Below are 24,684 nucleotides of genomic sequence, written 5' to 3'. Positions count from 1 at the left end.
TGGAGGCCTGAGGCTAAATGAAATCAAACATTATAATGACCACCGTCTGTAAAATGGGACTAATCATAGCGACCTCATGGGTTGTGAAAATCAAATGAGTTAATACTTAACACCAAGCGGGCGCTCAGCAAACGGTAACCATTGTCGTGACTGTGTCATTACACACTCGGGTATCACTGTGAGCCAAAACAGTCCCTTCCATTGTAGACACTGGCCTAGGCTCCGGGAGACACCGCGAGGATATTTAAGATCGTGGTTTGCCAACCTACGGGGATGTGAATAGTCCCAAGAAAAGGGGCACCGTCTTCAGAACTTGCCAAAAAAGTCTTCCTGGGTGGCGCGGGCCGTGCCAGCGTGTCCCCGCGCCCTGGTTCCAATCCCAGGCGCCTTCTCCCAGGGCGTGAGCGCGCCCCCCGCAGGCGGCCTCCAGGAAAGCCTCGGCTGGGGAGCCGGGGAGCCCGGCCTCCCCCCACCCCCATCCCGCCCGCCCCGGCGGCCACCCTCGGGGGCGAGGCAGCCCGGCGCGTGGGAGGGGACGGCGCGCCATTGGCTTGCGCGCGGATCCGAGAGGAGGGACCAGCGCGGGCCGCTAGACTCGGGTAAGCCCCGGCCGCGCAGGGCGCCGCGCTCAGTCCAGCCGGCCCTGCCCTGCCCTGCCCGGCGCTGGCGGCGCGATGTGAGCGCCCGAGGCTGGAGCGTCCGCCGGGCCCGCGCTAGCCACGTAAGTTCTGCTCCCCGCCGCCGCCTCCCCGCCTCGCACTTTCCCCTCCCGCCGCCGTCGCCTGCGCAGCGCTACCCGGCCGGCTCCCGCGGGCGCCGGGACCGCAGGGGGGCGGCGAGGACCCGGTGCGCGCGAGCCGGGCGCCCCAGGATGGCTGGCAGCCGCGGATCCAGCCGGGACCCCAGGGGTCCCCTCCCCGGTTCTCCCGGGCGCCGTCCCGCAGCCCTTTCTGTTTCTTCCCTTCGCACGGTCCCCTCGCTGCCCCTCCCTCTGACTCGGTTTCCCTCTCTCCCCGGCTTCCTCGCTCCGCTGTCGCCTTTCTCTTGGACCCTTTATCTCGTCCTCGGCCCCCGCCTCTCCGGCTCGCACTCTCTGCTTCGGAGCAAGAGAGAAACAGCGAAAGCAGTTTCCGTCTCCCTGGGGTCTGACTCTGTACCCTGCGCTCGGTTCTCTGTCCCCTCCCCCCTCCCGCCATTGTTCCCCGGCCGGAGGAGTGCGCGGTACAAACTTGCGAGTTCCCCCCACGCAGGGCTGCGGACGGAGGTGGTGGCGGAGTTCCCGCCGCCCACCGTCTGGCCAGACCTTCTGGTTCGGGGGCCGTGGGGGCGGGGGCTGGGCCGGAGGACCCGGGGGCGCCGAACAGCCGGCAGCTCCGCGCCTGGGGACCTCTGCGCTCAGGCCCGGCTCTCAGAAAGTGGGTGAGTGTCTGGAGCCGAGAGATAGGGGACGGATTGGAGGGGCAGGAGCAAGGCTGGGAGAGACCCCAGTCCCCAAGCCGGCCGGAGAGGAGCAGGCGAAAACCGAGGCGAGACCGCGCCCAAACCCCCGTTAGCGGGTGGGCAGGGGAAGCACAGGTGGAGAGAGACGACCCCCACTTTCCCGAAGTCGTGCGATATGCAGGAAGAGGGCAGTGTGCGGCCACTGGCCGGGCGCCCGGTGGGCTGGGCCCTTGCCGTGGGCACAATGCTCGCACCTACCCCGGGGGGTCTTGTAGGGGAAGGGCCAGGGCTGCCGCGCCCACCCCCGGCTAGCGTTGGGTCCCCGCGCCCCCTCCCTCGCCCCCACCCATCACAGGTTCCCGCCATCTCCTGCAGCACAAAGGGGAGCGGGTTTCTCCACTAGCGATGGAAGCTGGGGCAGGAGCAGGGCGAGAACCCCCAGACCCCTTCAAGGCGCCGCGCAGATGGCCAAGTCCCCGCCTCACCACGCCACTGCCCCGCACTTCCTGCTTGGTTTCTTTGCCTTTTAGACAAACTTATTGTTGGGGCCGGCATGCGGGGAGAAGTCCCGGCGCTGCCCACCCCACCTGTGCGGGCCCTTGGACCTCCACTGCCAGCGGCCTGTGCAGAGGGGGCCCCCCGACCTGTAGCCTGTAAGATCCCAGGGACACGGGGGTCGTTTCGTCGCAGAACCAGGAGGGGGCACTGCCTAACCCTTAGCCGCAGCCCCAGACCTCAAGAAAGAAAGGAGAGAAAGATTTTTTCTTTTTGAGGTGTTAGGAAATAAGACTGGGTATTCTCCAGGCCTCTGTTGTCCCATCCGAAGGATGGGTCATCTTGTTCTTAAGGTCCTCCCTGGCCCCAACATCCTGGGGAGCCAGCTGCCTTGGCTTCTCTTCTGCCACGTGCTGTCAGCCCCTTCCAAATCTGAGGTGGAGGGCTGAGGCCAAGCCTCGTTCACCCCTGTCCAGCTATCACCACCTGCTGGTTCCACAGCTCTGACCTGTCCTCTGCAGAGCCCTGTCCCCAGGGCCCCTGTGGCTTCTGCAGCCCATACTCAGTCCCACCAAGTCCGGATAATAGCCCCACCTCCGTTGGAGAAAGGGCCTGCCCCTCCCAGGGTGTGGAATTAACAAGTAACGCCCCAAACTCACACAGTCTCGGGCTTTTCTTTACTTTTACTTATTGGACAAAGTGTTTGTGAACAAACACTACGCCAAAACTGATTCATTGGACAAAGTGCCAGGCACAAATTCAGGCACAGGACAAAACAAAGGATTCTTGCCCTGATGGAGCTGACATTTAAAGGGGAGGGAGGCAAATAGCTAATAAAACAAATAAGCCAATGATACAGTGTACTGGGAGGGGAGGGGAGGAGTCAAGTCTTGGGGGTGTTGAGGTTGGGGAGGGGGTTTCCATTTTAAATTGGGTAGTCAGGGAGGCCTCTCGGAGGAGGTGACTTTTGAGCTAAAGCTGTGAGGGAGGTGTGGGAGTGAGCTGTGCAGATAGCCATGGGAAGCAAAGATCCTGCACACAGTGCCCTGAGGCTGGAATGTGCCTGCTGTGTGGCTGGGGTGGAGTGGGGTGCGGGGGGGGGGGGGGGGGGGGGGGGGGAGGGGCAGGGGAGATAGGCAGCTAGGCTGGCTGAGAAGGGATGAAGCCCCCTCATTTCACAGATGAGGGAAGTGAGGCTCAGAGACCATATATGTTATCCTCGGACGCACAGCCCAGGAGCGGCAGCTGTAGGGCAGGGTGCATGATGTTCTGATTCCTGGCCCACGATACCTCCCCTGCACCCTGCGTCTCAACTACTCATTCAGCAACACTGGCTGGGCCCTCCCAGGGCTGGCTTGGCCCAGTGCTAGGGACATGGAGGAGGGCCACCCAGGCTCAGTGACCTTTGGGGCTCCAAATGTCTGGAAACCTTTTGCAGCACCTCCCAGGTTCTCCCTGCCCACCTGTTGTCAACTCAAAGTGACCCTGTGCTCTCTCATGCCACTTCTTTCCTATGGCCACCCATCTTCTAAACACCCCACTCTGTGTCGGCACATAATCCCTAGAAGGGGACCTGTTCTGAAGCCGGCTTGGTCAAGGGGGAAATTGAGGCAAAAGAGTTGAGTCTCCTAGTCTAAAAATAACAGCAGCATTATTACTGAACATTAACTACAAAACAGGTACTGTTCTAGGTGGGTTTTTTGTGCATCTTCTTGTAGGTGAGGGGCCGGTATCATTATTATACCCATTTAACAGATGAGGAAACTGAGGCCCAGAGAGGTGAAGGCACCACCCAAGGCCATGCAGCTTGTAAGTGGTAGAGCCAGGATGAAGCACAGGTCCTTTAACCACTAAGCCAGAGGGCCAGATGCTGGGGGAGACACTCAGTCCTGAACTGTGGCTGTGGCCCATTCCTGTCTGGGTAAAGTACGGGGCCCCTTCCACCTGCTTCCCTCAACTCACCTGGAAGACAGATTACCAATTACTTCTGAAAAAGTTGGCTCAAAACAGTGGAGCGTCCCTTCAGGGAAATCCCCCCCTTTCCTCTTCCACCCTCCTCCTCTCCTCCAAGTTCCTGAGCAGCCAGAGGGGGAGGGGGGAAGGGGGTGAGGGTGTGTGGAGAGGGAGGTGCCTGCTGCATTCTCACCAGAGCCCTGGCCCCATGGGATCCGGCAGCCAGGCTGTCCCAGTGACGGCACTAGCCGCCCTTGAGGGCCCTGACACGGTCACTGGACCAAGGGGGAGGCTGGCCCACTCTGGGTAGAAAAGGTCAGGAATACTCCACGTGCTCTGCCCTTTGTGAGTGACTGTGGGGACAGGAAGAGCTCTCCCAGTGACTTCTGAGTGGTGACCTATAGCCCCCCCACCACAGCAGCAGCTCCAGACCCCTGGGTGAACCCCCCAGGGATGTCCCCTCCTTGTGGCCTGCTCAGCCCTGCCCTCTCCAGCACAGCAGGGAATGTTTATTTTTGTCCCTGTAGCTTTGGAGATGTTTGTGGTGAAAGTTTGGGCTTTCCTCTGCCTTTCTGGCAATTGGGCAACCTTCAAAAGAAAGAGTAGGAAGATAGAAGGAATCTGTGTGTTGGCCCCGGCACTGACGGGGGTGGGCAGCTTGGGGGCGGGCAGCTTGACTAGGGCCCAGCGTGTAGCTGGAGTGTGGCTGGCGAGACGCAGGGCCGGGAGGGGCCCTAGAGACCACGCTCCCATTTTTTTAGATAAGGAAACTGAGTCCCAAGTGTAGACCCTGGCTTACCAGTGATGCCAGAATCTGCAGGTGACCTCAGCTGTCCTGTCTCTGAGCCCAGGGACTCAGGACACACCTGGCAGCCTTCTAGCTTCAGGGCAAACCCTCAGCTCCCAGCTCCCGGCGTTCATGTTCCTGGAGGTTCTCCGAAATGGGGCGTGGCATCCTTTCCTGGGCTCAGAGCTTCGAACAGGGACGGGGACGGGGATGGGGACGGGGTTTGCTGGCCCAGCAGGATTCACACCATGCTCCCCCCTCCCTGCCAGTTCTACTTTTTGTCATCCCCACTTTTTGCAGCAGCCGTGACAGTGAGCCAGTGGTGGTGCTGAGTTGAGGAGGGAGATGGATGAAACAGCTCTGCCCTCCCCTGGCTCAGACTTGAGAGACAGTCTGACTAAGGCGGGCCGGGCCTTTGGAATAATTACGCTCTCGAGGGACCCGCTGTCAGCGAGCCAGCTGAGCAGCGGCGGCCTCGCCTCCCTTCGCGGGGCGCCCTGAGAACCCCCCTGGCCAAACCTGCACCCCGGAGGCTGCTGCGATGGCGTCAATAGTGCAGCGGTGTTAAAGAAGCCTCCTTTGTACCTGTGACTTCTAGATTAGCTGTCACCCTCCCGACAGCCTGTGGGTCAGGCACCAGCGCCCCACTGATGGTGGAAGGCGTGGGGCTCCTTCATGGAGAGGTTCATCTGTCCGAAGGCTCGGGGCTGGTAGCACAGAACCAGGATTTGAACACAGGTCTCTTTGTTCACAGCCCTTGAGATGTGGGATCACCGCTCACGTCTCAGGGCTGTAAAGGGTCCATCCTGCCCAAGGGGCTGATGGGTGGCCCTGGAGGGGACCACACCTGGGGTGGATGATGCAGGCTCTCCCCTTGGCTTTGTTCAGCCTGGGGAGAGGGGCTTTGCTTGTTTCTGTCATGGCCTCTCTGTTGCTGCCACTGGGAGCTACCGGGAGCTACAGGGCGGCGTTCTTCCCTGCCCTTCTCCCCTCCCTGCCCTTCTCCCCGGCCCCGGCCACGGCCCTGAGGCTCCAGCGCCCACTGCCCCCCTCCTGGTGCTGCCCTGTCTCAAACCCCATTTCCAGCTATTTTGCACCAAGGTGATAACAGAACAATGGGCTCCCCGCAGCCCTTCCCAAGTCCTGCTGGAGTCTCAGGGCCTTAACCTTAGTGAGCCTGGACCCCAGGGAGGAGCTCAGATGCTGGCGACCTGCCAGCGACTTTCCAGGGGAGGTGCTGCAGGGAAGCAGGTTTAGAGCTCAGTTCCTTTGGGGTGCCAAGCTCACCAAACCCCGTCCCCCCATACCCCCGCATGTACACACCAGCTCCTCTCAGGGTATCCCGTTAAGGCACATTGAACTTGGTTTGAAACCAGCTCTGCCACTTACCTCACAGGGCACTTGAATAAATGGGCCTTAATTTCCTCATCTGTAAAATGGGGGCAATAATATGGCCATTCTCATAGGTTGTGGTGGGGCTTTCTGGTCTGGAGGTAGTTGGCCCCCTCAACGAGCCCTGGAGCAGCTGTCCTCCTTACCAGATGGGGAGGGACAGGGGACAGGTGTGCTGCCCCTCCAGAGGGTCTTGTTTGGAAAGGAAGTAGTTCCTTGGCTAAGCTGCCCGGCAGCAGTGACTCCCCCTTGAATCACGACGAGCTCGGCAGCTGGTGGCAACTGGTGGATGTTCCGGGCCCCTTCCTGTCCCCCCTCCTCCGGCCAGTCAGGTTTTCTAAGCCAGCCCTCATGGGCACAGTCTCTGTGTTGGGGACGGTGCTGCAGTCCATCTGTTTCTATGGAAACCAGGCTTCCTGGGAGGGATACAGGGGGTTGGGGGAAGTCCTCCAGGACCTGCGAGGGGAGGATGCCACAGCCCCGTCTGAGCCGCTGTCCATTCATGTTAGCAGTTGCCGTCTTCTGTGGAGCGCACGCCAGGTGCCAGGCCCCTCCGCTGCGTTTTCTCCTTGTCGCCCACCACAGACCCGCGTGCTGAGAAGTAGATGTCTGGTTGCACAGACAGGGCATGGAGGCTCAGAGAGGTTAAGTAACTTTCCTGAGTCACAGAGCCATTAAGAGCAGTTAGGATTTGAGCCCAAGTTTTCCCAATCATTAAGGATGTGCCCACCCCATCCCCCAGTGTGTCGTCCTCCCCTGACTCTTGCACCCCCGATAAGCCTCTCTCTCTCTGGCCTGGTTCAGCCTGGGGATGGGGGGGGGGCTTTAATTGTTCCTGTCATGGCCCCTCTGTTGCTGCCACTGGGAGCTAAGGGGACCTCAGGTTCCACAGCAGATGAGGAGGTGGGAGTCAGACCTTGGCCTGCGAGGGCCTCTCGACCCCTCCGCCCCATTCATTCACTCACAGATACTTGCTAAGCTCCTCCTGTGCTGTGCTGGCTGCTGTCCTAGACACAGAGAACAGAACCAACAGAAGTCTCTGCCCTGTGGCACTCCCTACTGGTGATGCCACAGCTTTCTGAGGTGGTGGGGACAAGGTCAGGGGCCTGGTGTTCCCATCCAGTCCTCTAACCCCCCCCTCCCAGGCAGCCCTATGCCAGCCCCTCTGCCCAGAGCATTTGCACCCACTCTCCTAGTTCTTCGGTGCCCCGCGAGCAAGGCACTGTTGTGCGATTCCCACTGTATTGAGGGCGTGGAGGTGACACCGCTTGCCCAAGGCCACCAGACCAGTAGGGGTGACCCGATGCAAACCCAGCTCTGCCTAACTGCAAAGCCCGCTCTGGCCTCAGTTTCCTGCTCCGTCAAGTGCGCGGTTCGAGGAGAGCCTCCCCTCGGGCCTGCCACGTCTGACCTTGCGTGAGGCTGAGCGTTCTGGGTGGAGTTGGCCCAACTGCCACTCATCCCACCTGTGCTGACAAAGCACCTACTGTGCACCTCCGCCCAGGGGAGATACACGGATGAGCACGACACCAGCCCTAACTTCAGGTTGTTCCGTCTTGGGGGACCACACTGCCATGAAATGCCCCTGAGACCTGTGAGAGTCCGGAGGAGGGACAGGGCCTTGCGCCGTGGGACGAAGGGCCGTGCAAAGATGGCCTTGAGCAAGGGGCATGGGGGCAGGGCAGTGTCAGGGAGGACCCTCCCTCTTGGGTAAAGGGTCAGCAGTGGGAACCACTGTTCAAAGGACAGGTGCCAGGTGTAGCTGGGAATTGGGGTTGAAGAGGCTGCCAGGAGCAGAAGGCAGAGGCTCAGGATCCCAGGGCCTGGCTCTGGAAACCACCCTCTCCCCTCCTTGCGGGGCAGGTGAGCTGGCAGGTGAGCAGGCAGGTCCTGCCTGACCCTCCCCCACCCTCCAGCCGCCCGGCCCCTTGGGGGAGCCCTGTGGCCCTTCGGAAGGCAGCTGGGTGGGACAGGAAGCCTGGCAGTGCTGACTGCGCACAGCTGAGTGAAGGAGGGAAGCGGAAGGCGAGCTGGGCCCCTCCCTGGGCGGGCACTTTGCCAGCGGGCACCCACCTGCACCCCCCTCTCTATCCACCCGCGCTTCTGCCAGGCAGGCATTCTCATGGCCCCATTTCACAAGGGGGAAACTGAGGCCGGGAGAGCTGTCGTGACTTGCCCAAAGCCACGCCGCTGGTAAGCGGGCAGAGCCTAGATTGAAGCCCAGGTCCACCCACCCCAAAGCCAGTGTTTGGCCAGGGTGCACGGGCCGGAGTGGCGGGAAACGCCCTCTGTCCCCACTTAGGTTAAAATGGTGCCAGGCCTGAAATAAACACTTGGAGTGGCCTTGAAGGGCAGGAAGGGTGGAGGGGAGATCTTGGGGGTGGGTGTGGCCAGCCTGGGGCTGGGCACTTTAGGTGGGTGGATATGATCTTGCAGGGCCCAATCCTGGGGCTGAAGCAGGGGCAGACGCAGTGCTCAGGGCAGTCAGCTGCGCGGAAAGGCGGGTGTGGGGGATCCTTTCCCTGGAGATAAAGTTCTATCCCGTGCTCCCTGGGAGGCCGTGGGGGCCCTTTGTGTGTGGCGAACTCCCTGCTGGGGCTGGGCTCTGAGGGTGGGCAGAGTGGGTCCCACAGCCCAGGTACCTGATGGCAGTGCCTGTGGATAAAGCTTGTGCCACCTCTGGGTGACACCACCCAGGACACTGCAGTGCCCACTCTGGATCCAGCCCCAGCAGGCTGGCACTGACATGCCCCACAGCCTCTGTGGTCACTGTCGTGGGCTCAGGCCTGCGGTGCAGAGGGGAGCGGGGTGTGTGTGTGTGTGCTGGTGGGGAGGGGTCAACAGGCAGGGGAGAGCAGTGCTTCTACTGCTTGGAAGCATCTGACCCCCTGAGGTAGGTCACTGTCACAGCCCAGGCCTGGTGGGCCTTGTGCCCTGGGACCGAGGTCTGGGGCTTTGCTTCATGGGGTGGCGGGGTTGGGAAACGCTCTCAGCCCGGGCACCTGGTCCTCCCCTCCTCCATCCAGAGCCGCTGCGGCATGGGAGGCCCGGGGAGCGTGGCGGTGCCTGCTGTCTGCGCTGAGTACGTTTCGTGGCCAGGCACTGCCCCACGGACTGCACGGAGATCTCTACTCTCGCAACGTCGCCGTGAGATTGGACCCTTTCTTTCCCCAAGTACAGATGGGGAAATTGAGGCACGTGGCGATTGAGTGACTGGTCCACAGGCACAGTTACGCTGGCAACATTATGCCTTCTGGCTTTAGCAGTTCGCTGGCTCTTTGTAAAGCGCTTTCTGTCCATTATGTTGTTTCTTAGGCCGGCTCTGGCGGAGGAGGAAGGGTGGTCGTTTCCATTTCACAGACGAGAACGCTGCAGCTCAGAGCGGAGAAGTAACTTGCTCTAATTAGCGCCCCCGCCCCACCCAGGCCTGTCGCCCCACCAGGGCACCTGGCTCAAGGCCGACCTCACCAATGCGACTTTTTCATTCAGATGTGCCGGTGCTGCCCTGAGTGCTGTCACCAAGCTTCTCTTTGTTGCCCCACGGTCCCCGGGAGGCGGGAATTGTGGCTCTATCTCCCAGGGAAGCAGAGCCCAAGGCCACGCGGCCAGGGAGGGGGCGGCTGCGCGAGGAGGGCTGGAAAGCCAGCAGGGCCTGGAAGGGCTCAGATAAAGCCCGACATACAAGTACTGGCAGGGAAAGGACCAGGACGTGGAGGAGCTGGAACTCGTGCCCTGCTGGGGCTCGGGAACTGGGACAGCCGCTCTGAGGGACAGTGTGGCGCTTTCTCCGAAAGGTCAGCAGAGACGTGCCGTACAGCTCAGCGATCCCGCTCCTGGTATTTACCGTGGAGAAACGAAAACTTGTCCCACAAAAAGCTGTGCACGAATGTCTAGAGCAGCTCTGTCCGTAAAGCTGGAAACCACTAGACGTCCTTCGGGGAGCAAATGGGTGAACAAGCCAGTGCGTGTGTCCCCTGGAATATTGCTCTGCCATGAAAAGGAGCGGATTTTGATACGCACAGAGCCTGGACGGATCTCAGAGGCATGTGCCGAATGAAGCTGGTCTCAAAAGGTTGCATGCTTGATCATTCCATGTATGGGACATAATTTGAAAAACAAAAAACAAAAAACAAAGCTGTAGTGACAGAGAATGGATCAGCGGCTGCCTGCTGGGACAGCACAAGGAATTTTTTGGTTTAATGGAACTGCCCGGTGTCCTGATTTGGAGCTGGTGGCTGCATGAATCTATATGTACTAAAATTCATATAACTGTACAACCAAAAAAGTCAGTTTTTCTGTATGTATTATAAAAATGAAAGCCCAGAGGGGAGGCTGGAAGAGGAAGGGTGAGGAAGGGCCAGGCGACAGTTAACGTGTCCTTTGCTGAGGGCAGAGCCAGCTCTGGGCTCTTCTTCGCAGTAGCTCGCTGGCTCTTGGGGCAGCCTCCCTGGCAGCCGGAGGGACGAGGCTAATTATAGCTTCTATCTGGATTCACAAGGAAGTGGTGGCAGACAGCTGAGGTGTTGGGACAGCGTCCTGGGCCCCCCGGGAGCCGGGTGATGAAAGGCTAGACCCTGGCTTCCCAGTCGGGGTGGGGTGGGCCGCCTCCCCTGCTGGCTGGCACACACCATGGCGGCCTTAACTGAGAGCCTCCACGTGCCAGGCAGGGGACTGGCGTCACGGTCACCGCCCTTGGTTTCCCGTCACCCGAGACCTGTGTGTGGGGAGGGGGAAAGGATAGCCACCCCCTTTATAGATGAGGGACCAAGGCCCAGGGCTGTAGGAGGGCCGCTTGGCCTGGACGTGACACTTGTTGAAGACCTTCCATGTCGACTTCTGCTGTGATTTCCCTACTCGAGCTGATACACTGCCTCCTAGTTGATCTAAGCCACGTTATTCAGATACTCCATGGTTCATTCCCTGTTCTGATGTTTATTTGTTTGGGTGCTTTATTTTGTTTGAAAACACTGGCAGGACTGAAAACAGGAGGTGCCCTGGGGACATTTCCACGTTCCTGGGGACATTCCCACGCTTGGCCTCTGCCAGCCCTGCCTCAGGCTGGGAGGATGAGATTTGCCAGGGCCACACGGCACTGAGACCCCTGGCAGGGGGACCGGCGGCTTCTGAGCCTTGTCTGTCTGTCCCTGGGATGGTTTTCTGCCTTGCCGGAGGGTGGTGTGAGTGGACGCGAGGTGCCGGCCTACGGCCGTGGTGGCATGGTGGCACTGCCGTTGTTCACTACTGTTCCTCACTCCCGTCTTCTGTCCACGCCCAGGGAGCTTGGTGCCCTTCTCTGCAGCGTGGGCATAAACAGCGCCCATCTCGCAGGGTGGCTGTGACTGGAGGAGCCAGGGCCACCCCCAGAGCCTCCAAGCCTGCGCCCGTTCTCGGTCCTTTCCCCGTCTTCACCTCTGTCTCCTCTGCGTAGATTCCGACTGAAGACACGACGGGCACTCGGCTCATCTCTGCGTCCCCGTCACCCGGCACAGGGCCTGGCACACAGCAGGTGCTGACGACCTGGCCCGAGGCGCTGCTGGGGGTGGCTGGGAACTGGGGGCTGTGGGGGGTCACCGGCAGACCTGGGGATGTTGATAGGGGCGAGGCCTCGGCAGCATCCCTGCCAACACCCCTGGCCTGCCTCCTCCGGCTCGCCTGGGTCCCGGGCCACCCCCTCCCCTTCCTTTGGTCCTGTTTGAAGGAGGTTGGTAGCGAGATATGGGGACCTTGCTGGGCAGCATGATTGCCTGGGGGAAGTTAAGTGGGGGCCTGGACCCCAGAAGCACCTGGCCCAGGCTTGGGCAGCCCCTCCCCTCTTCGAAGCCTTGTTTGTCCCACTGACCCAGGCCCCTTCCCCCACCCCCCAGGAGGCTCGGGTGTGGACCCCATCCAGGCCCTAATGCCCTTTCCTGGTCACAATCCTCCAGGGCTGGTCAGCCTGGTGGGATGGGGTGCACTATTTAGGCCAGATGAGGCTCCCAGAGTCAGTGGGGCCTGATGAGCATCCCCACAGCCCATTTGACAGATGAGGAAACTGAGGCCAGCTGGGCTCCACCAGCTGCCCCAGGCTGATGGGAGGCCTCGGCAAGCCTGGAGGGGTCTGCCCCCCCCTACTGTTGGGCCCCCTCCCCTGAGCTCTGGAGGCTGGGTGGGAAGGTGGCCTGAGGCCCCTGTCTCCCCTCAGCCCTCTGCAGAGGCCGGGCTCAAGGACAAGATGGCAGCCAAGCAGCCCCCACCCCTCATGAAGAAGCACAGCCAGACGGACCTCGTGAGCCGCCTGAAGACCCGGAAGATCCTGGGCGTGGGCGGGGAGGACGATGACGGGGAGGTGCACCGTTCCAAGGTGGGCCACCAGGCAGGGCCTGCCTCTGAGCACCAACGTGGGGAGGCAGGTCTGACCCCATTTGAGGAGAAGAGTAGCTGAGGCTCATGTAGCTGCAGGAGTCCTAGGACTTAGATCATTTTTCTAGAAATCTAATGGAGACGTCTGGAGAATAACAACAATAACAAAAACAGATCGTTAGAATTAATTGAGTGCCTGTTATGTGCCAGGTATTGCACCAGCTGCTGTATAAGCACTTTTTTCTTGGTGGGAGGGACAGAGTCTTGCTCTGTCGCCTGGGCTAGAGTGCAGTGGTGTCATCATAGCTCACTGCAACCTCAAACTCCTGGGCTCAAGCAATCCTCCTGCCTCAGCCTCCCGAGTAGCGAGGACTATAGCCACGCACTACCATGCCTGACTAATATTTCTATTTTTTGTAGAGAAGGGAATCTCGTTCTTGCTCAGGCTGGTCTTGAACTCTTGGCCTCAAGTGATGCTCCCACCTCAGCCGCCCAAGTGCTAAGATTACAGGCGTGAGCCACCGTGCCCAGCCCACATACGCATGCTTAAACCTTCTTGCTAGCACTGGGAGATGAAGAGACTGACAATTATTAGCCCGTTTTATAGATGGAAACCGAGGCTCAGAGAGGTTAAGTGATTTGCCTGAGGTCACACCAGTAAGTGGCAGAACCAGGATTCAAGCCCACATCGGGCAGACCCCTGAGCTTTCACTCTTAGCCACCATATTTTTAGCTGCTTTTCATCCCCGGTGTTAAGGGGTCGCAGGAGACAGAGCAGCCTCAGTGTGACCGTCCCAATCCCTGGGCATTCCAGGGGCTCTGGGAGGATGAGGGGCCGGGCGTGCTGAGAGCTGCCCTCACCCTGGTTGCCTCTGACCCCACTGTGTCCACAGATCAGCCAGGTCTTGGGCAATGAGACCAAATTCACTGTTCGGGAGCCTCTGGGGCTCAGGTGAGCATGTATCTGAGTTTGTTTTGGGGGCATGGTGGGGGGATGCATAAGACCCCCTCATTTTGACTGTGCCCCTATTTCATCTTGCCCTTGACTCCACCCCATCTCATCATCTCCCCCAAACCAGCCATCCCTGGGCACCTTGGCTGGAGAATGGAGGGTCCCCTGGGGCCTGGGGTGGCAGTGGGGGGCCTGGCTGTGACCTTCCTCTCCACGCCTCCCCAGGGTCTGGCAGTTCGTTTCTGCTGTGCTCTTCTCCGGCATTGCTGTCATGGTGAGCCCCCACCCCAGCCCTGGCCCCCCCACCTCTCCCTGCCTTGCCATCCTGTCGGGCCATCTGCCCAGCTCCTGACACATCCCCACCAGTGCCCTGCCCTGGGGCATCCTAGATTCCAAGGTCTATGGCCCTGACCCCCTGGAGCCTTCTGTCCTGGCATGGAGGGGTGGGGGCCCTCAGGTCCTAACCCTGGATGCCCCAGGGACCACCCTAGGGACCCTGACCCTGCTCCTTGGTGGAGGGAAGGAGAAGTGTCCGTGGGAAATCTCAACAGTCACCCCCCGACCCCGCCCTGGGCCTAACCGCGGAGTCCCCCCTCCCACCGCCCGCAGGCCCTCGCCTTCCCCGACCAGCTCTACGACGCGGTCTTCGATGGAGCCGAGGTGACCAGCAAGACCCCCATCCGCCTCTATGGTGGCGCCCTCCTCAGTGAGTACTGCTGGGGCGGACTCTGGGGGAGGCCACGGGCTGCTGGGATCCCAGGCGGGGACACGGGACCCATCCTCTGCCGGGCCCCTTCCTTCCCCTGCCCGGATGCTGCAGCCCCGCCCCTCCGCCCCGCCGATGGGCGTCTCTGCTGGGTGTATGCTGCCACCCTGTGGCCATGGGTGGCATACGCCCAGCGGCTTGGGACTCATCTTCGCCACCACTTGGGACAAGCACGCGCTGATGCTTGCTGTGTGTTAGTGCACCGCCCTGGGCGCTGGGTGCGGAGATGGAGGAGGCCCAGGCCCAGCTCTCCAGGGCCTCACAGCCTAGAGGAGAGGCAGAGTCAGTACAGTGCCTGCGACACCCCTCCCATCTGTAGCCCCAGAGCATCTGATCCACCTGATCCTCTGATCTGAGGTGCACACAGTGGCTGCTAGGAAGCTGGACTACAGTTTTTAAAGCTCAGCATAGGTGTTATCCCTCCCCTCCTCCAAAACATTCTATGGCTCCCTGTTGCCTGCAGAGTAAAGTCTCAGCTCCTCTGGAATAGGGTGGTTGCAATAAAATGTGTCCACACTTGGTGACCCCTGGTGTTCAGAGCCAGCAGACACTGGCCATCGGGGCCTGCTAGAGGCTGAGCTGGCAGCTCTTCCACTAAAGAATATTGTCCGTCCCCTACCCCTGGGTGTTCCTTAGAGTGATGATTCCTTCATGGGCTCAGGTGTTCTGTCTTCAGGACTCCATTCGGAAAGAAAACCCAATCACCTGAGCACGTAACCCGTTAACTCACAGACTCCATCCCCAGGATCCTAATGACAGAACCAGATGTAAGTGGGGCCAGCAGCTCCGTTCTCCCACTTTGCAGGTGAAGAGACTGAGTCCAGTGGGGAGAAATGACTTACCCAGTGTCCCATAGGACCTTGGAAATGACAGGAGCAGGCTGGAAGGGATGGGACAGGGACAGACACCTTTGATTTGAGGAGTGTGAGTCGGGGCGGGGACCCGGAGTCCAGGGCCCTGGCTGTCTTGCAGCAATGGCCAAAGAGAGGAGGGACAGGCCCCTGCCCCCGCCCCAAGGGAGTCAGGCTGCCCTCCCCCGCCCCCCAGGCATCTCCCTGATCATGTGGAACGCGCTCTACACGGCTGAGAAGGTCATCATTCGGTGGACCCTGCTTACGGAAGCCTGCTACTTCGGGGTCCAGTTCTTGGGTGAGTCCTGAGGTGGGCGGCAAGGGAGGCCAATCGGGGTGCAGGTGGGCAGCTTTGCCCCCCACCTGCCAGCTCCAGCCACTTGGGTTTGCAGGAAGTGAGGAAACCCTGTCTGGGGTGGGGTGGGTGCTGCCCTTCCCAGCTGGCAGGACCCCCCGGGCTCAGCGTGGCATCCTGTGGTGCGGCATGAGGGCACATCCCCTCCTCTGACCTCTGTCCCCTCCCTGGCCTTTCTCCCACAGTGGTCACTGCCACACTAGCCGAGACGGGCCTCATGTCCCTGGGGACCCTGCTGCTCCTGGCCAGCCGCCTCCTTTTTGTCATCATCAGCGTTTACTACTATTACCAGGTCGGCCGAAGACCCAAGAAAGTCTAGCCGCCTGCTGGGCCAGGGGACCCTGCCCATGTCTGGAGCAGGGTGGCTCTGGGGCCTCTGTTTCCCTTTGGTTCCTGGAAGGCAGGGGGACCCCCGCCCTGGCCCAGGCGGGCAGAGGTGGTGGCCTTCCTTTCCTCCTGGGCACTCACCGGATGCTGTGTTCTCTTGGGCTTCCAGGTTTGAGATCCTGGTTTGGGGAGAGATGGGGGCCCCTGCACCCCCATTCTTCACACAGTGGCACCTCCTTTTTTGGGTCTCTTGGCCTCCGAATCCCCTTGACAGAAAGACTGAAGTCAAGTTTGAGTCATAGGGGTAGTGGGCTAAGTCGAGGGTCCAGCCTCTTCTGCCAGGAAGCCCTTCTGGCTTTTGAGAGAGGCTGTGGACCAACCCCCTCCATCTCCCTGCACCCCCAGGCAACCTAGTGCCCAGGCAGCTGAACTTGGCTTCCCTCTGTGCCTGGAAAACCTGAGAACTTGGCCCTGTGCCCCTACCTCTCAACCTGGGCCCTCCCCATGTGTGCCCCTGAATACACACACACACACACACACACACATATACACACACATACACACGCACACGTGTGCGCTAGTGCCCCTTCCCACAGCCCAGCTGAGGGTGGACAGGCAGGGGTGGGCTGTCTTTGAGATGGCTCTGCCCTTTCAGCCTCTGTGCAGATTGGCCACCTGCAGCCAGAAGCCCTGTCCCCACCCCAGGCCTGGCCCGTGGTGAGCTCTCCTGGGCCTGCTCTGGGGTGCTCTGCCCCTAGGGCTGCGTCCAGCTGCTCCGGGGTCAGAGGCTGCCCGTGGCCACACGCACAGGCCCCACAGACAGGAGGGCACACAGACAGCCCCGGTGGAGCCACTGTAAGTGATGGCGTTTGGAGACCGGGGAGGAAAGGAACGCCGTGGCCTGATGTCCACCTGGCTCGCCCTTGCCCGCTCCCCACCACCCACCAGGGAGCTGCCCCCGAGGCCTGGCCGTGTAGGTCTCAGGGGAGTAAACCCACATTTCAGCAACCCCTGCCTCTCGGCTCACCCAGTGCCCCGGAGACGCCCTCCCTGCCTCTCCCTGCAGGTCCCCCAGCTGTGCCCGGTGCCCTCCCTCCCGCCGGCACGCCAGCGCACAGCAGGGCTGGCAAGTCCCGGAGATGTGGTGACAGGGGCGGCCACCGGCCCCAGACTCCTTCCCCTTCTTGGGACAGAGTCGGGGGGTAGGGGTGGGGGGTGCTGCTGCCTGGTGGGCCTTGGCCCGGGCCAAGCTGTCCCTGCAGCCGTGTGCCCAGTGCCATGGCCCCTGCCCAGCAGAGCGGTGGCGCCACCACAGTCACGCAGCTGAGGAGAGTGGCCAAGGGGAATAGGAGGCTGGACTCTGGGGAAGGGCCCCTCTGTCCTGGCATCCGAGTCTGTGACTCTTCCTAGAGGGCTGTCCCCCTGCTGCCGAGACCCGGGCCCCGCCGGGAGCCCACTGCTGCCTCCCAAAGGCCAAAGCCTCAGTCTCCCATCTGAGCCAGGCCTGCTGAGGCCCAGCTAAGCCCCCAGTGGCTGATGGTTGGTTTGTGCTCCCGGTAACCGCCGGGCCTGGCGGGTAGACCCGTGGCCAGAGGCAGGCGGGGAGCGGAAAGCAGAGGTCCCAAGTCCCGCCTGCGCCCGGCATCTGCTGGGGCTGCGCCCATCAAACCTTCCACTCAGCCGCTGGGTGGCGAGGGGGCGTGGCCTGCCCCCCGGGGTGGGGCTCTCCAGGCAGGGGCACAGAGCAGAGCTCATGACATAGTGTGTGGCTTAGTTAGACTTCATTGTAGTGAACCCTGGGGGTGGGGTGGGGGGCCCCCGAGGTCAGATAAGACCTGCAGGACAGATGTGGCCTCGAGGGCAGGGGACATTAAGGCAAGGAAGGGTTATGGTTGGGAAGGAGGCAGTGACAGAGGGGAGAGGGACCCGCCCCTCCAGCCGGGAAGGCTGGGGTGACCTGGAATGCCTCTTCTCCCAGTCCTCCTGCAGCGGGAACCCGGCACCCCCTTGTCAAGCTTCCGCCTCAGCCTCAGGCTACCCCCACCCCCAAATCAAGACCACCTTTCTTCACGGTCACTATTTATTCTTCGTTCCTTTTTCTTTTTGTAAGAAACAGTCACAAAAACCAGTGCAAAACCATCAGTGTGGGCGTCCTGCTTTATATTACAAAAACTCCTCTCGATATATAATATAAAAAGGGGGGCTCACAGGAGATAAACATGATAAATTAGCTCTGCTATCTACCGCAAGGAACACGTACAGTTTTCAAAATAGACTTTCAACATAGGGCCTGCGGGGGAGGGGAGGAGGGGGCTCCCGGGGAAGTGGGGTGCCGGGGCCCCGGCTGGTTTGGGGAGTCCTGTCTGGGCCCCTTGGGCAAGGACAGAGAGTGGACAGGGAAGGCCCAAGCAACAAGGCTGCATGTCAACAGGGAGCCTGGGGAGGGGCCGAGCCCCTTACCCCCGCCTCTAAGATAGATTCCCTTTCTCCAAGATGCAGTAACTTCAGGAAAGTGGCTTTTGGAACAGGGTAGGGTGTGTGATCAGCCGTGTACAGTCTTCCTTGTGCCTTGCCCTGTTAGTGGGGTCAGAAGAGGTCTCAGTTACGGGCTGTTGCATCCCGGGGCGGGAAGAGACATCTCTGCCCACCAACCCTCTGTCCCCCCGACCCCACTCCCCGCCAGCAGCCAACTGTGGGTTGTGTCTGGAATCCTGGCGCCTGTAGTTCTTGTGCAGGGAGGGAGGGTCCAGCTTGATTTGGGCTGGGCTTTATTTTCCTTGGCGCCTAGGAATGGCCTCAGGCAGCCTTGCCGATAGCTACCAGCTTGGGCGCATGCCATGGAGCAGACAGTGGCCGGGAGCTGAAGTGGCGGATGCAGGTTCCTTATGGCAAGCCCTTGGGAACTCTTGGCTTCACCTTGAGCCCACCTGAGCCACTGTTCCTCCGTGATCAGCCCTTTCTCCTAGATCCTCCCTCTGGCTCCTCCATGGGCGGCAGAAGCCTGCGATGCCCCTGGACTGGAGCCACAGAGCTGTGCGACTTCTAGCCCTGCCCAGCCTGGGGTTGGGGTTTTGGTTAACCCCAGACCAGCCATTTGCCTCTGCCGGGAAGCTGGAGCTAATTAGGTGGGTGGGGCTAATCAGAGAGGGTCAGGCCCCAGGCTCTTCTCAGGCCAGGCTGGGGTCCCAGCTGCAGGTCCACTTGGATCCTGGGAGCTGGGTCTCTAGGGAGTTCATGGCGTCGTGTATGAAGTTGCCAGGGAAAACCAAATCAGAAACCTGGAGGGAGGGCCAGGACTGGTGGGCACAGCAGGAGGGGAAGGAGGGTCACACCCATCTTTCCTGCAGGCACGGAGCTCCTGGCTGCATCTCAGAAGGTGACAGGCAAGAGCACTGGGCTCTGTGTCTCGCAGATTTAGCTGGAAAGCATGAGCAGAGGCCGGGAGCTGGTACAGGGTTCCAGCGACTTGTGAGACAGGACGGGCTCTTTGTAGGATCTGAAGAGGGCGGTGGAGAGAGCAGAGGGCAGGCATCGTGCGGCTCCTTCCATCCCTGTGCCTGTGGCAGACATCACTAATCACACTAGAGGGTGTCGGGCAGGCATCACTGATCAGGACTGTGCTGCCCTCTCCCACTGACCCCAGACCAAACCTTGGATCCTCGGCACAGCCTCCGCAGCCACTCCTGATGAATCAGGGTCGAGGCATCTTGCAATCCGGTTGCCAACACTCGTCTAGACTTTGAGGCATGTACATCGTGAGTGTCCCTGCCCAAGCCCAGAGGGAATACTCAGAAATGTATGGACAGTGTGAAGGGTCAGGAAACCTTGTCACAGCAGAAATGGCAGAGATGCCTGGGGGACTTTATAGCCTGGAAAGCACAGGGCTCAGGGGAGTCAATGTGTAGCCCTAACACTCCGGGAAGGAGAGGGAGCAAGTGGGATGCCATGGACGGTATCACAGAAGAACAGAAACCTCTTCTGTATACTCTGCTAAAGTCAGAGCAGTCCAAAGGCAGAAGGCTGCCTTGGGAGGTACTGAGCTCTCCGTCCCTGGAGGTATGCAAGAAGAAAGTGGAGGATCTTGGCAAGGGTCTGCAGGAGACAACCAAGCCTCAGTTCTGGGTGGGGAAAGGGAGACCCAGATGACCATGTGGGTTTCTTCCACTCTGGGAGCCAAGGAGTTGGGGAAGGACAGGGAAGGGGGTGGCTTGTGGGGAGAGGTGGGCAGAGTGGACAAGGGGATGTGATGTGCATACATGTGTTTTGTGGGGACTCAGAAGTGTGGGGAAGTTTGAGGGAGGGCGGGGGCACACAGCACAGAGTCTCAGCTGTACAGCTGGCCGCATTCTCTCTTTCCTGCGGGAAGCAGGATGCCAAGGCCAGGGGACCGTGTGAGCAGCAGATGTGACAGAGCCCTGCATGAAGTGCCAGCAGCCTGGAAACAACTCAGGTTCCTGTTCAGAACTGTCATGCGTGTGCTGTGTGACTGTGGATAGGCCGCTGCCCTCTCTGGGCCTTCAAGATTATTTGGTCCAACAGATGGGAAAGCAAGGACCCTGGCGGCTGGGCTGTTCTTGGATCCAGTGTCTGCAGCCCACTCTTGGCCCTGGCCTGTGGTGGGGACAACTCCACTCTCCAGTGGGCCAGGGATTGCACTGTAGGTTCTGAGTCCTCCAGGACGTGGTGGCTGAGTCTCCTCGGAGCCCCCTGGGCTTGGATGACTTCTCTGAGGTTTGCTTTTGCCTCCTTGTTGCCTAAATCCTCACTTTCTTGGCACCAGGTCCTGAAGCTGTGAGGAGAGTGGGCCCCGGCCTGGGGATACCAGTCTGGCTGGGCCAAGGAGGGGGCCTGGGGTTGGTGTTCCTTTGGTCTCTAGAGCAGACTGCATCCTGGCCCGGGCGCTGGGGTCCCTGCGGAGAGCCCATGGCACCTGCCCTGGAGTCCAGGCAAGGGTACATCAGTCCTTATTTTTGTCTTCATTTCTTGTTAAAAAAATAGCTCTATTCCCCTGGCCATCCATGGCGGCCTCATCTCCTCCCCTGGGGCCAAGAGGACGGCGGGAGGGGCAGCGGAGCGCATTGGGTGCTGGGCGGTGGTGGGCGGGCCGAGGCGTCGGGCCACACCTTCTACTGGATGCCCCGGAAGAGGCACATGGCGAAGATCATGGCAAAAAGCTGCAAAGAAAGCAGGAGTCGGCTTGTCAGGCTGGGCCCACGGCCCCCAGGGCTGCCCAGCCCACTCCGAGGGGAAGGGACATCTGCCTCTGGGGCAGGATGGGGTCTCGCCTGTCATTCTCAGCACCTTCCTCCCGTGGGGATTCCTGACATGCCCCTGGGGCCAAGTCCCTCTCACCAGCCACCTCCCCTCCCAGAGAAGGGAAACTTTGGAAACTGAGTCACGGGTCCAAAGCCAGCTCCCTGGTTTGCCAGCGGTGAACTTGGGCAAAGCACTTCCCTTCTCTGGGCCTCAGTAAATATCCGGAGCTCACCTACCGAGTGCCAGGCCTGGTTCTAAGTGCTTTCCGGGGAACCTTTCCATGGACCAGGAAGCAAGGCACAGAGAGGTCACATAACCTGCGTAAGGTCACACAGCTACAAGCGGGGAGTCAAGGTTTGAGTCCAGGCATTCTGACTGCGTGGTCATAACCCCTGCGCTCTCCCCGCTAGCTCACAGGAAGGGGGTGAGATTTTAGTGGGGGGCAATGATGCAGGACTGGTTTTAACAGGCAACCCTCCCCAGAGTTATAAGCTTAACCACTGAACGGCTGTCTGGGGGCCTTGGGGAGGTGGGGCAGGCAGAGACCCTGCCTCAGGGACTCCCCTCTGACCAGATTAGCTGATGTCACCATGGCCAGAGCTCTTCTTGCAAGTAGCCCAAGGAACAGTCCCCAGACCGTGGCTCACGGCCAGGTCTCCAGGAGGCTCAGTGGCCACAGTAGAGGTCTCAGCATTGAGCAGGATTCTGCCTCCTCTCCGGGCTGAGCCCGGCTTGGGGCTGGGCAGCGTGGGAGGCAGAGGATCAAGTACAGACCCACTACCTGCTGCCCGCCAGGCACACTGTCCCCATCCTGTGCAACGCCCGTACGCCCCAGGAGCAGGGTGATTCGCACCATTTTGCAGATGAGGAAACTGTGGCTCAGACGTCATGCGTCTGGGGAGAGGCAGAGCTGGCAGCTGGACTCTAAAGCCACTCTCTCCCTGCATGGGACAGTCCTGAGCTGTCCCTGGCTCCCGGCACGGATTTATCTGTTTCTTGTTCATTGTTGCCGCCCGTGAGAGGGCTTGTTCGCCTACCACAGTGCTGGCACCCAGCAGGGGCTCGGCATATGCTTGCTGAATAAATGAATGGATACATAAATGAATGACCCTCGCTGTCCCCACCCCCGACAGCCTCTGCCGAACTGCTCTCGAGGGGCTGCTGGGCGCGGTGGGAAACGGAGGATCAGGCCGTCTGACTTCCTTTCCCTGCAGGCCGAGGGCTGGCTGAGGCCCCAGGGAGCCCGTCCTGGGGTTGGTGAGGGGGGCGAAGCTGCCCATCCAGCCCCCTGAGGCAGCGGGTTCGAGACCCCAGGGAGGATGGCAGGAGGGCAGCAGCTCCTCCTTTAGGCTACAGCGCCACCTAGTGGTGGCTGCAAATAGTCTGCAGCAGCTCGCCTTTGTCCAGATGGCTCTGGGGGCCTCGGGCAAAGGGGGCTAGGACCACCACTGGCAGGTTAACAAGGCCCCACAGGCCCTGAACACTCCAAAGAGGCCAGGTCTAGAACCACAGGCTGCCGCCCGCCCCTCAAGGCAGCTGTGCTGATCGCTTCCCAAGAGTGCACCGCCACCCCCCCACCCCCACCCAGGACCTCGGAGCTGGGGAGGAGGTGGGGGCAGACATGGGGGAGTGGGAGAGCGGTGGGGGGTCTCTCAGGGCCTGCCCATCCCCACTGCCGGGAGACTGGCTGGATGCATCATCTCCGGAGTCCAGGGATAACGCTCAGGCAGCAGACAGCCAGCTGGCTTGTACCCTGCAGTGCCCACAGCGGGCACCCGTTTGGTCCTGGGTAAGGAAATGGCGGGGGGCGGGGGCAGGCTGCCCCCTGCAGAGCGGCGGGAACGAGGCCTCTACTCACCTCGATGGCCAGCACCCCGATGGCGAGAGCCCCAGCCAGGTAGACGTAGGTTTCGAAGGTGTTGAGGATCACGGTGTAGCAGCCCTGGGAGGGAAGGACCAGAGGTGAAGCCACAGCCAGGAGGGGACAGTCTGGGATCGGGCCAGCATCAGGACTGGGCTTTGTGGCATGTGGCCCCAGAGCTCCGGCAGCAGCAGGCTTACCCTACCGAACTGCTGTTGGGACAGGGAGGTGGGGAGCAGGTGGGAGGCAGGAGACCCCTCGACACAGCGATTTGGCAGCATTGCACCAAAGACCCCCAGCCACGCGGCCCGCGGGCCTGGTCAGCCACAGACCCTTTTCACGTAGCTACCACAGTGACTGGGATCCTGGGAAATCTCCCACAAATATCTGGACTTCCTGCTGCTCTGGAAAAATCAGATCCAGCAAGGCAAGCCATCCTTTCCACGTGAGCACCGTTAGCAGCTGCTCCCCTCAGATGGGATAGGTGCTCCTGGGGTCCCCAGTCCCCTTATTCCCTGTTGTGCCCCCCCCCCCACCAATCTTTCTCATTATCTGCCTGGCTGCTGACGTTTTTAGCCTCTGCCCTAAAAAAACAGTTCATCCATCAAAACCCTGCTTACATCTCACCTCCTCCAGGCAGCCTTCTGGGACCAGCCCAGCCCATAGGGCCCCCTCCAAAGGGACCCAGTTCCCATGCTGTCACTGCTTTCTCCAGCAGTCCTGGAGATGCATAAACTGAGACAGAGAGAGAGAGAGACACAGCCACAGATAGAGGGGGATGGGGTGGGGGGCGACACAGAGCACAAGAGAGTGCCAGTGCACAGCCAGGAGCTGCCAGTCCATGACCCCGAGTGCACGCACCCCTGTCATCTTTGTGTCCATAACACCACCCCCACCCTCGTGTGACCACAGAGGCTGATGCATGGTGGTTGCTCTAAATGCAATGTATATTCAAAGGGGGAGAATTTTCTTTCTTTTATAAGAACGTGCATAGTCTTTGGGCCCGGCCAGAGAATCTGCAGGGAAAGAAGTCCCTGGGGTGAGGGATCCTGTCCAATCCTTGCTGGGTGACTGTTGCTGTTTCTGGGCTCTGTTGAGACCTGGGATTCCTGGGTGCTCCTATACTCTACCCACCTGTTGTCAATCACGCGGAAGCCCAGCCTCTTTGGCCGGAAGCAGAACGGAGGAGGCTGCACCTAGGCAGGCGGACAGCAGCGCCTGACCCGGAGTAGTGGGCAGGGTGTGATGTCTCCACATATAAGCAGACCCCACCAGCACAATGCTCTGGGTCCACAGCGCTGGGTGTGGATCTGGATCATCTGGGAGGCGGTTGACAAGGCAGATGACAAGGCCTCACCGCCGAAACTCTGGATCAGTGGGTCTGGCATGGCCCCTAGGAACCAGCATCATGGGAGATGCCCCAGGTGATTTCTAGTCCCCCTGCTGTGGCCGGGCCTTGAGATACCCCAGGCCCAGAGATGACAGCAAGGAAAAAGGTCTTAGCTGAACACTCAGGCCTTGTCTCAGCTGTGTCACTAGGAGCCCAGACCAGGGCTGTATGACTGGGTCAGAGCCCTAAAGGCAGCCCAGGGGGCCCTACCCCAGGCTAGCTGGTCGGGAAGCCACTGTGGCTGGGGGTCCCTTCAGGGTTGGCAGGGGAGCCCCATCCACCCAGCCAGGGCTGGGGCCATGCTGGATCTGTCTGCAGACCAGAGCTGGGGCTGATCTCAAACCCCCTGTTTGGCAATTTTTTAAAGCACCAGAATTCCAATACGTAGAACAATAACAGCAAAAAGCTGACCTGCTCTGGAGGGAAGGAGAGGGAGAGGGGTTGTCTTGGGATCAGCCTTGGAAGGGGATGCTTGTGGCCTCCCGTAATCCCCTTAGCGTGCCACCTGCCCGCCAGGCCA

The 24,684-nt window shown here is 60.5% G+C and overlaps 2 protein-coding genes across 4 annotated transcripts in view; one reads left to right on the top strand and one right to left on the bottom strand.

Annotated features, from left to right (window-relative positions):
• The first annotated feature begins 632 nt into the window (after positions 1-632).
• TP53I11 (tumor protein p53 inducible protein 11) lies at positions 633-17,969 on the top strand. 2 transcript variants are annotated; one of them, XM_069471271.1, is made up of 8 exons: positions 633-721; positions 11,496-11,573; positions 12,249-12,407; positions 13,300-13,358; positions 13,584-13,632; positions 13,968-14,064; positions 15,172-15,273; positions 15,516-17,969. In XM_069471271.1, exons 3-8 carry the CDS (start codon positions 12,279-12,281, stop codon positions 15,647-15,649), a joined length of 570 nt encoding a protein of 189 aa, XP_069327372.1. In that variant the 5' UTR covers positions 633-721; positions 11,496-11,573; positions 12,249-12,278; the 3' UTR covers positions 15,650-17,969. The 2 variants fall into 2 exon arrangements, with proteins under 2 accessions (XP_069327372.1, XP_069327373.1); XM_069471272.1 differs by lacking the exon at positions 11,496-11,573.
• An 11-nt stretch (positions 17,970-17,980) lies between these two features.
• The window catches only part of TSPAN18 (tetraspanin 18), a 175,497-nt gene continuing 168,793 nt past the window's right edge, over positions 17,981-24,684 (bottom strand). For both annotated transcript variants that reach the window (XM_069471270.1, XM_069471269.1), the window contains 2 exons: positions 22,772-22,855; positions 17,981-20,831 (listed from right to left, as the gene is read on the bottom strand). In XM_069471270.1, coding sequence (XP_069327371.1) covers positions 20,784-20,831; positions 22,772-22,855 — 132 coding nt within the window. In that variant the 3' untranslated portion in view covers positions 17,981-20,783. The remainder of the gene's footprint in view (positions 20,832-22,771; positions 22,856-24,684) is intronic.

The sequence above is a fragment of the Eulemur rufifrons genome, chromosome 6 (assembly GCF_041146395.1).
Source record: "Eulemur rufifrons isolate Redbay chromosome 6, OSU_ERuf_1, whole genome shotgun sequence".
Lineage (NCBI taxonomy): Eukaryota > Metazoa > Chordata > Mammalia > Primates > Lemuridae > Eulemur > Eulemur rufifrons.
The sequence above is the reverse complement of the archived record's forward strand: the minus strand, read 5'-3'. Positions and strand labels throughout refer to the sequence as shown.

Bases quoted from the DNA above. Each gene is read 5' to 3' on its own strand.
- TP53I11 (XM_069471272.1), top strand. From the start codon at position 12,279: ATGGCAGCCAAGCAGCCCCCACCCCTCATGAAGAAGCACAGCCAGACG. The intron at 14,065-15,171 runs GTGAGTACTGCT...CCCGCCCCCCAG, and splicing joins CTATGGTGGCGCCCTCCTCA to GCATCTCCCTGATCATGTGG. The intron at 15,274-15,515 runs GTGAGTCCTGAG...TTTCTCCCACAG, and splicing joins CTTCGGGGTCCAGTTCTTGG to TGGTCACTGCCACACTAGCC.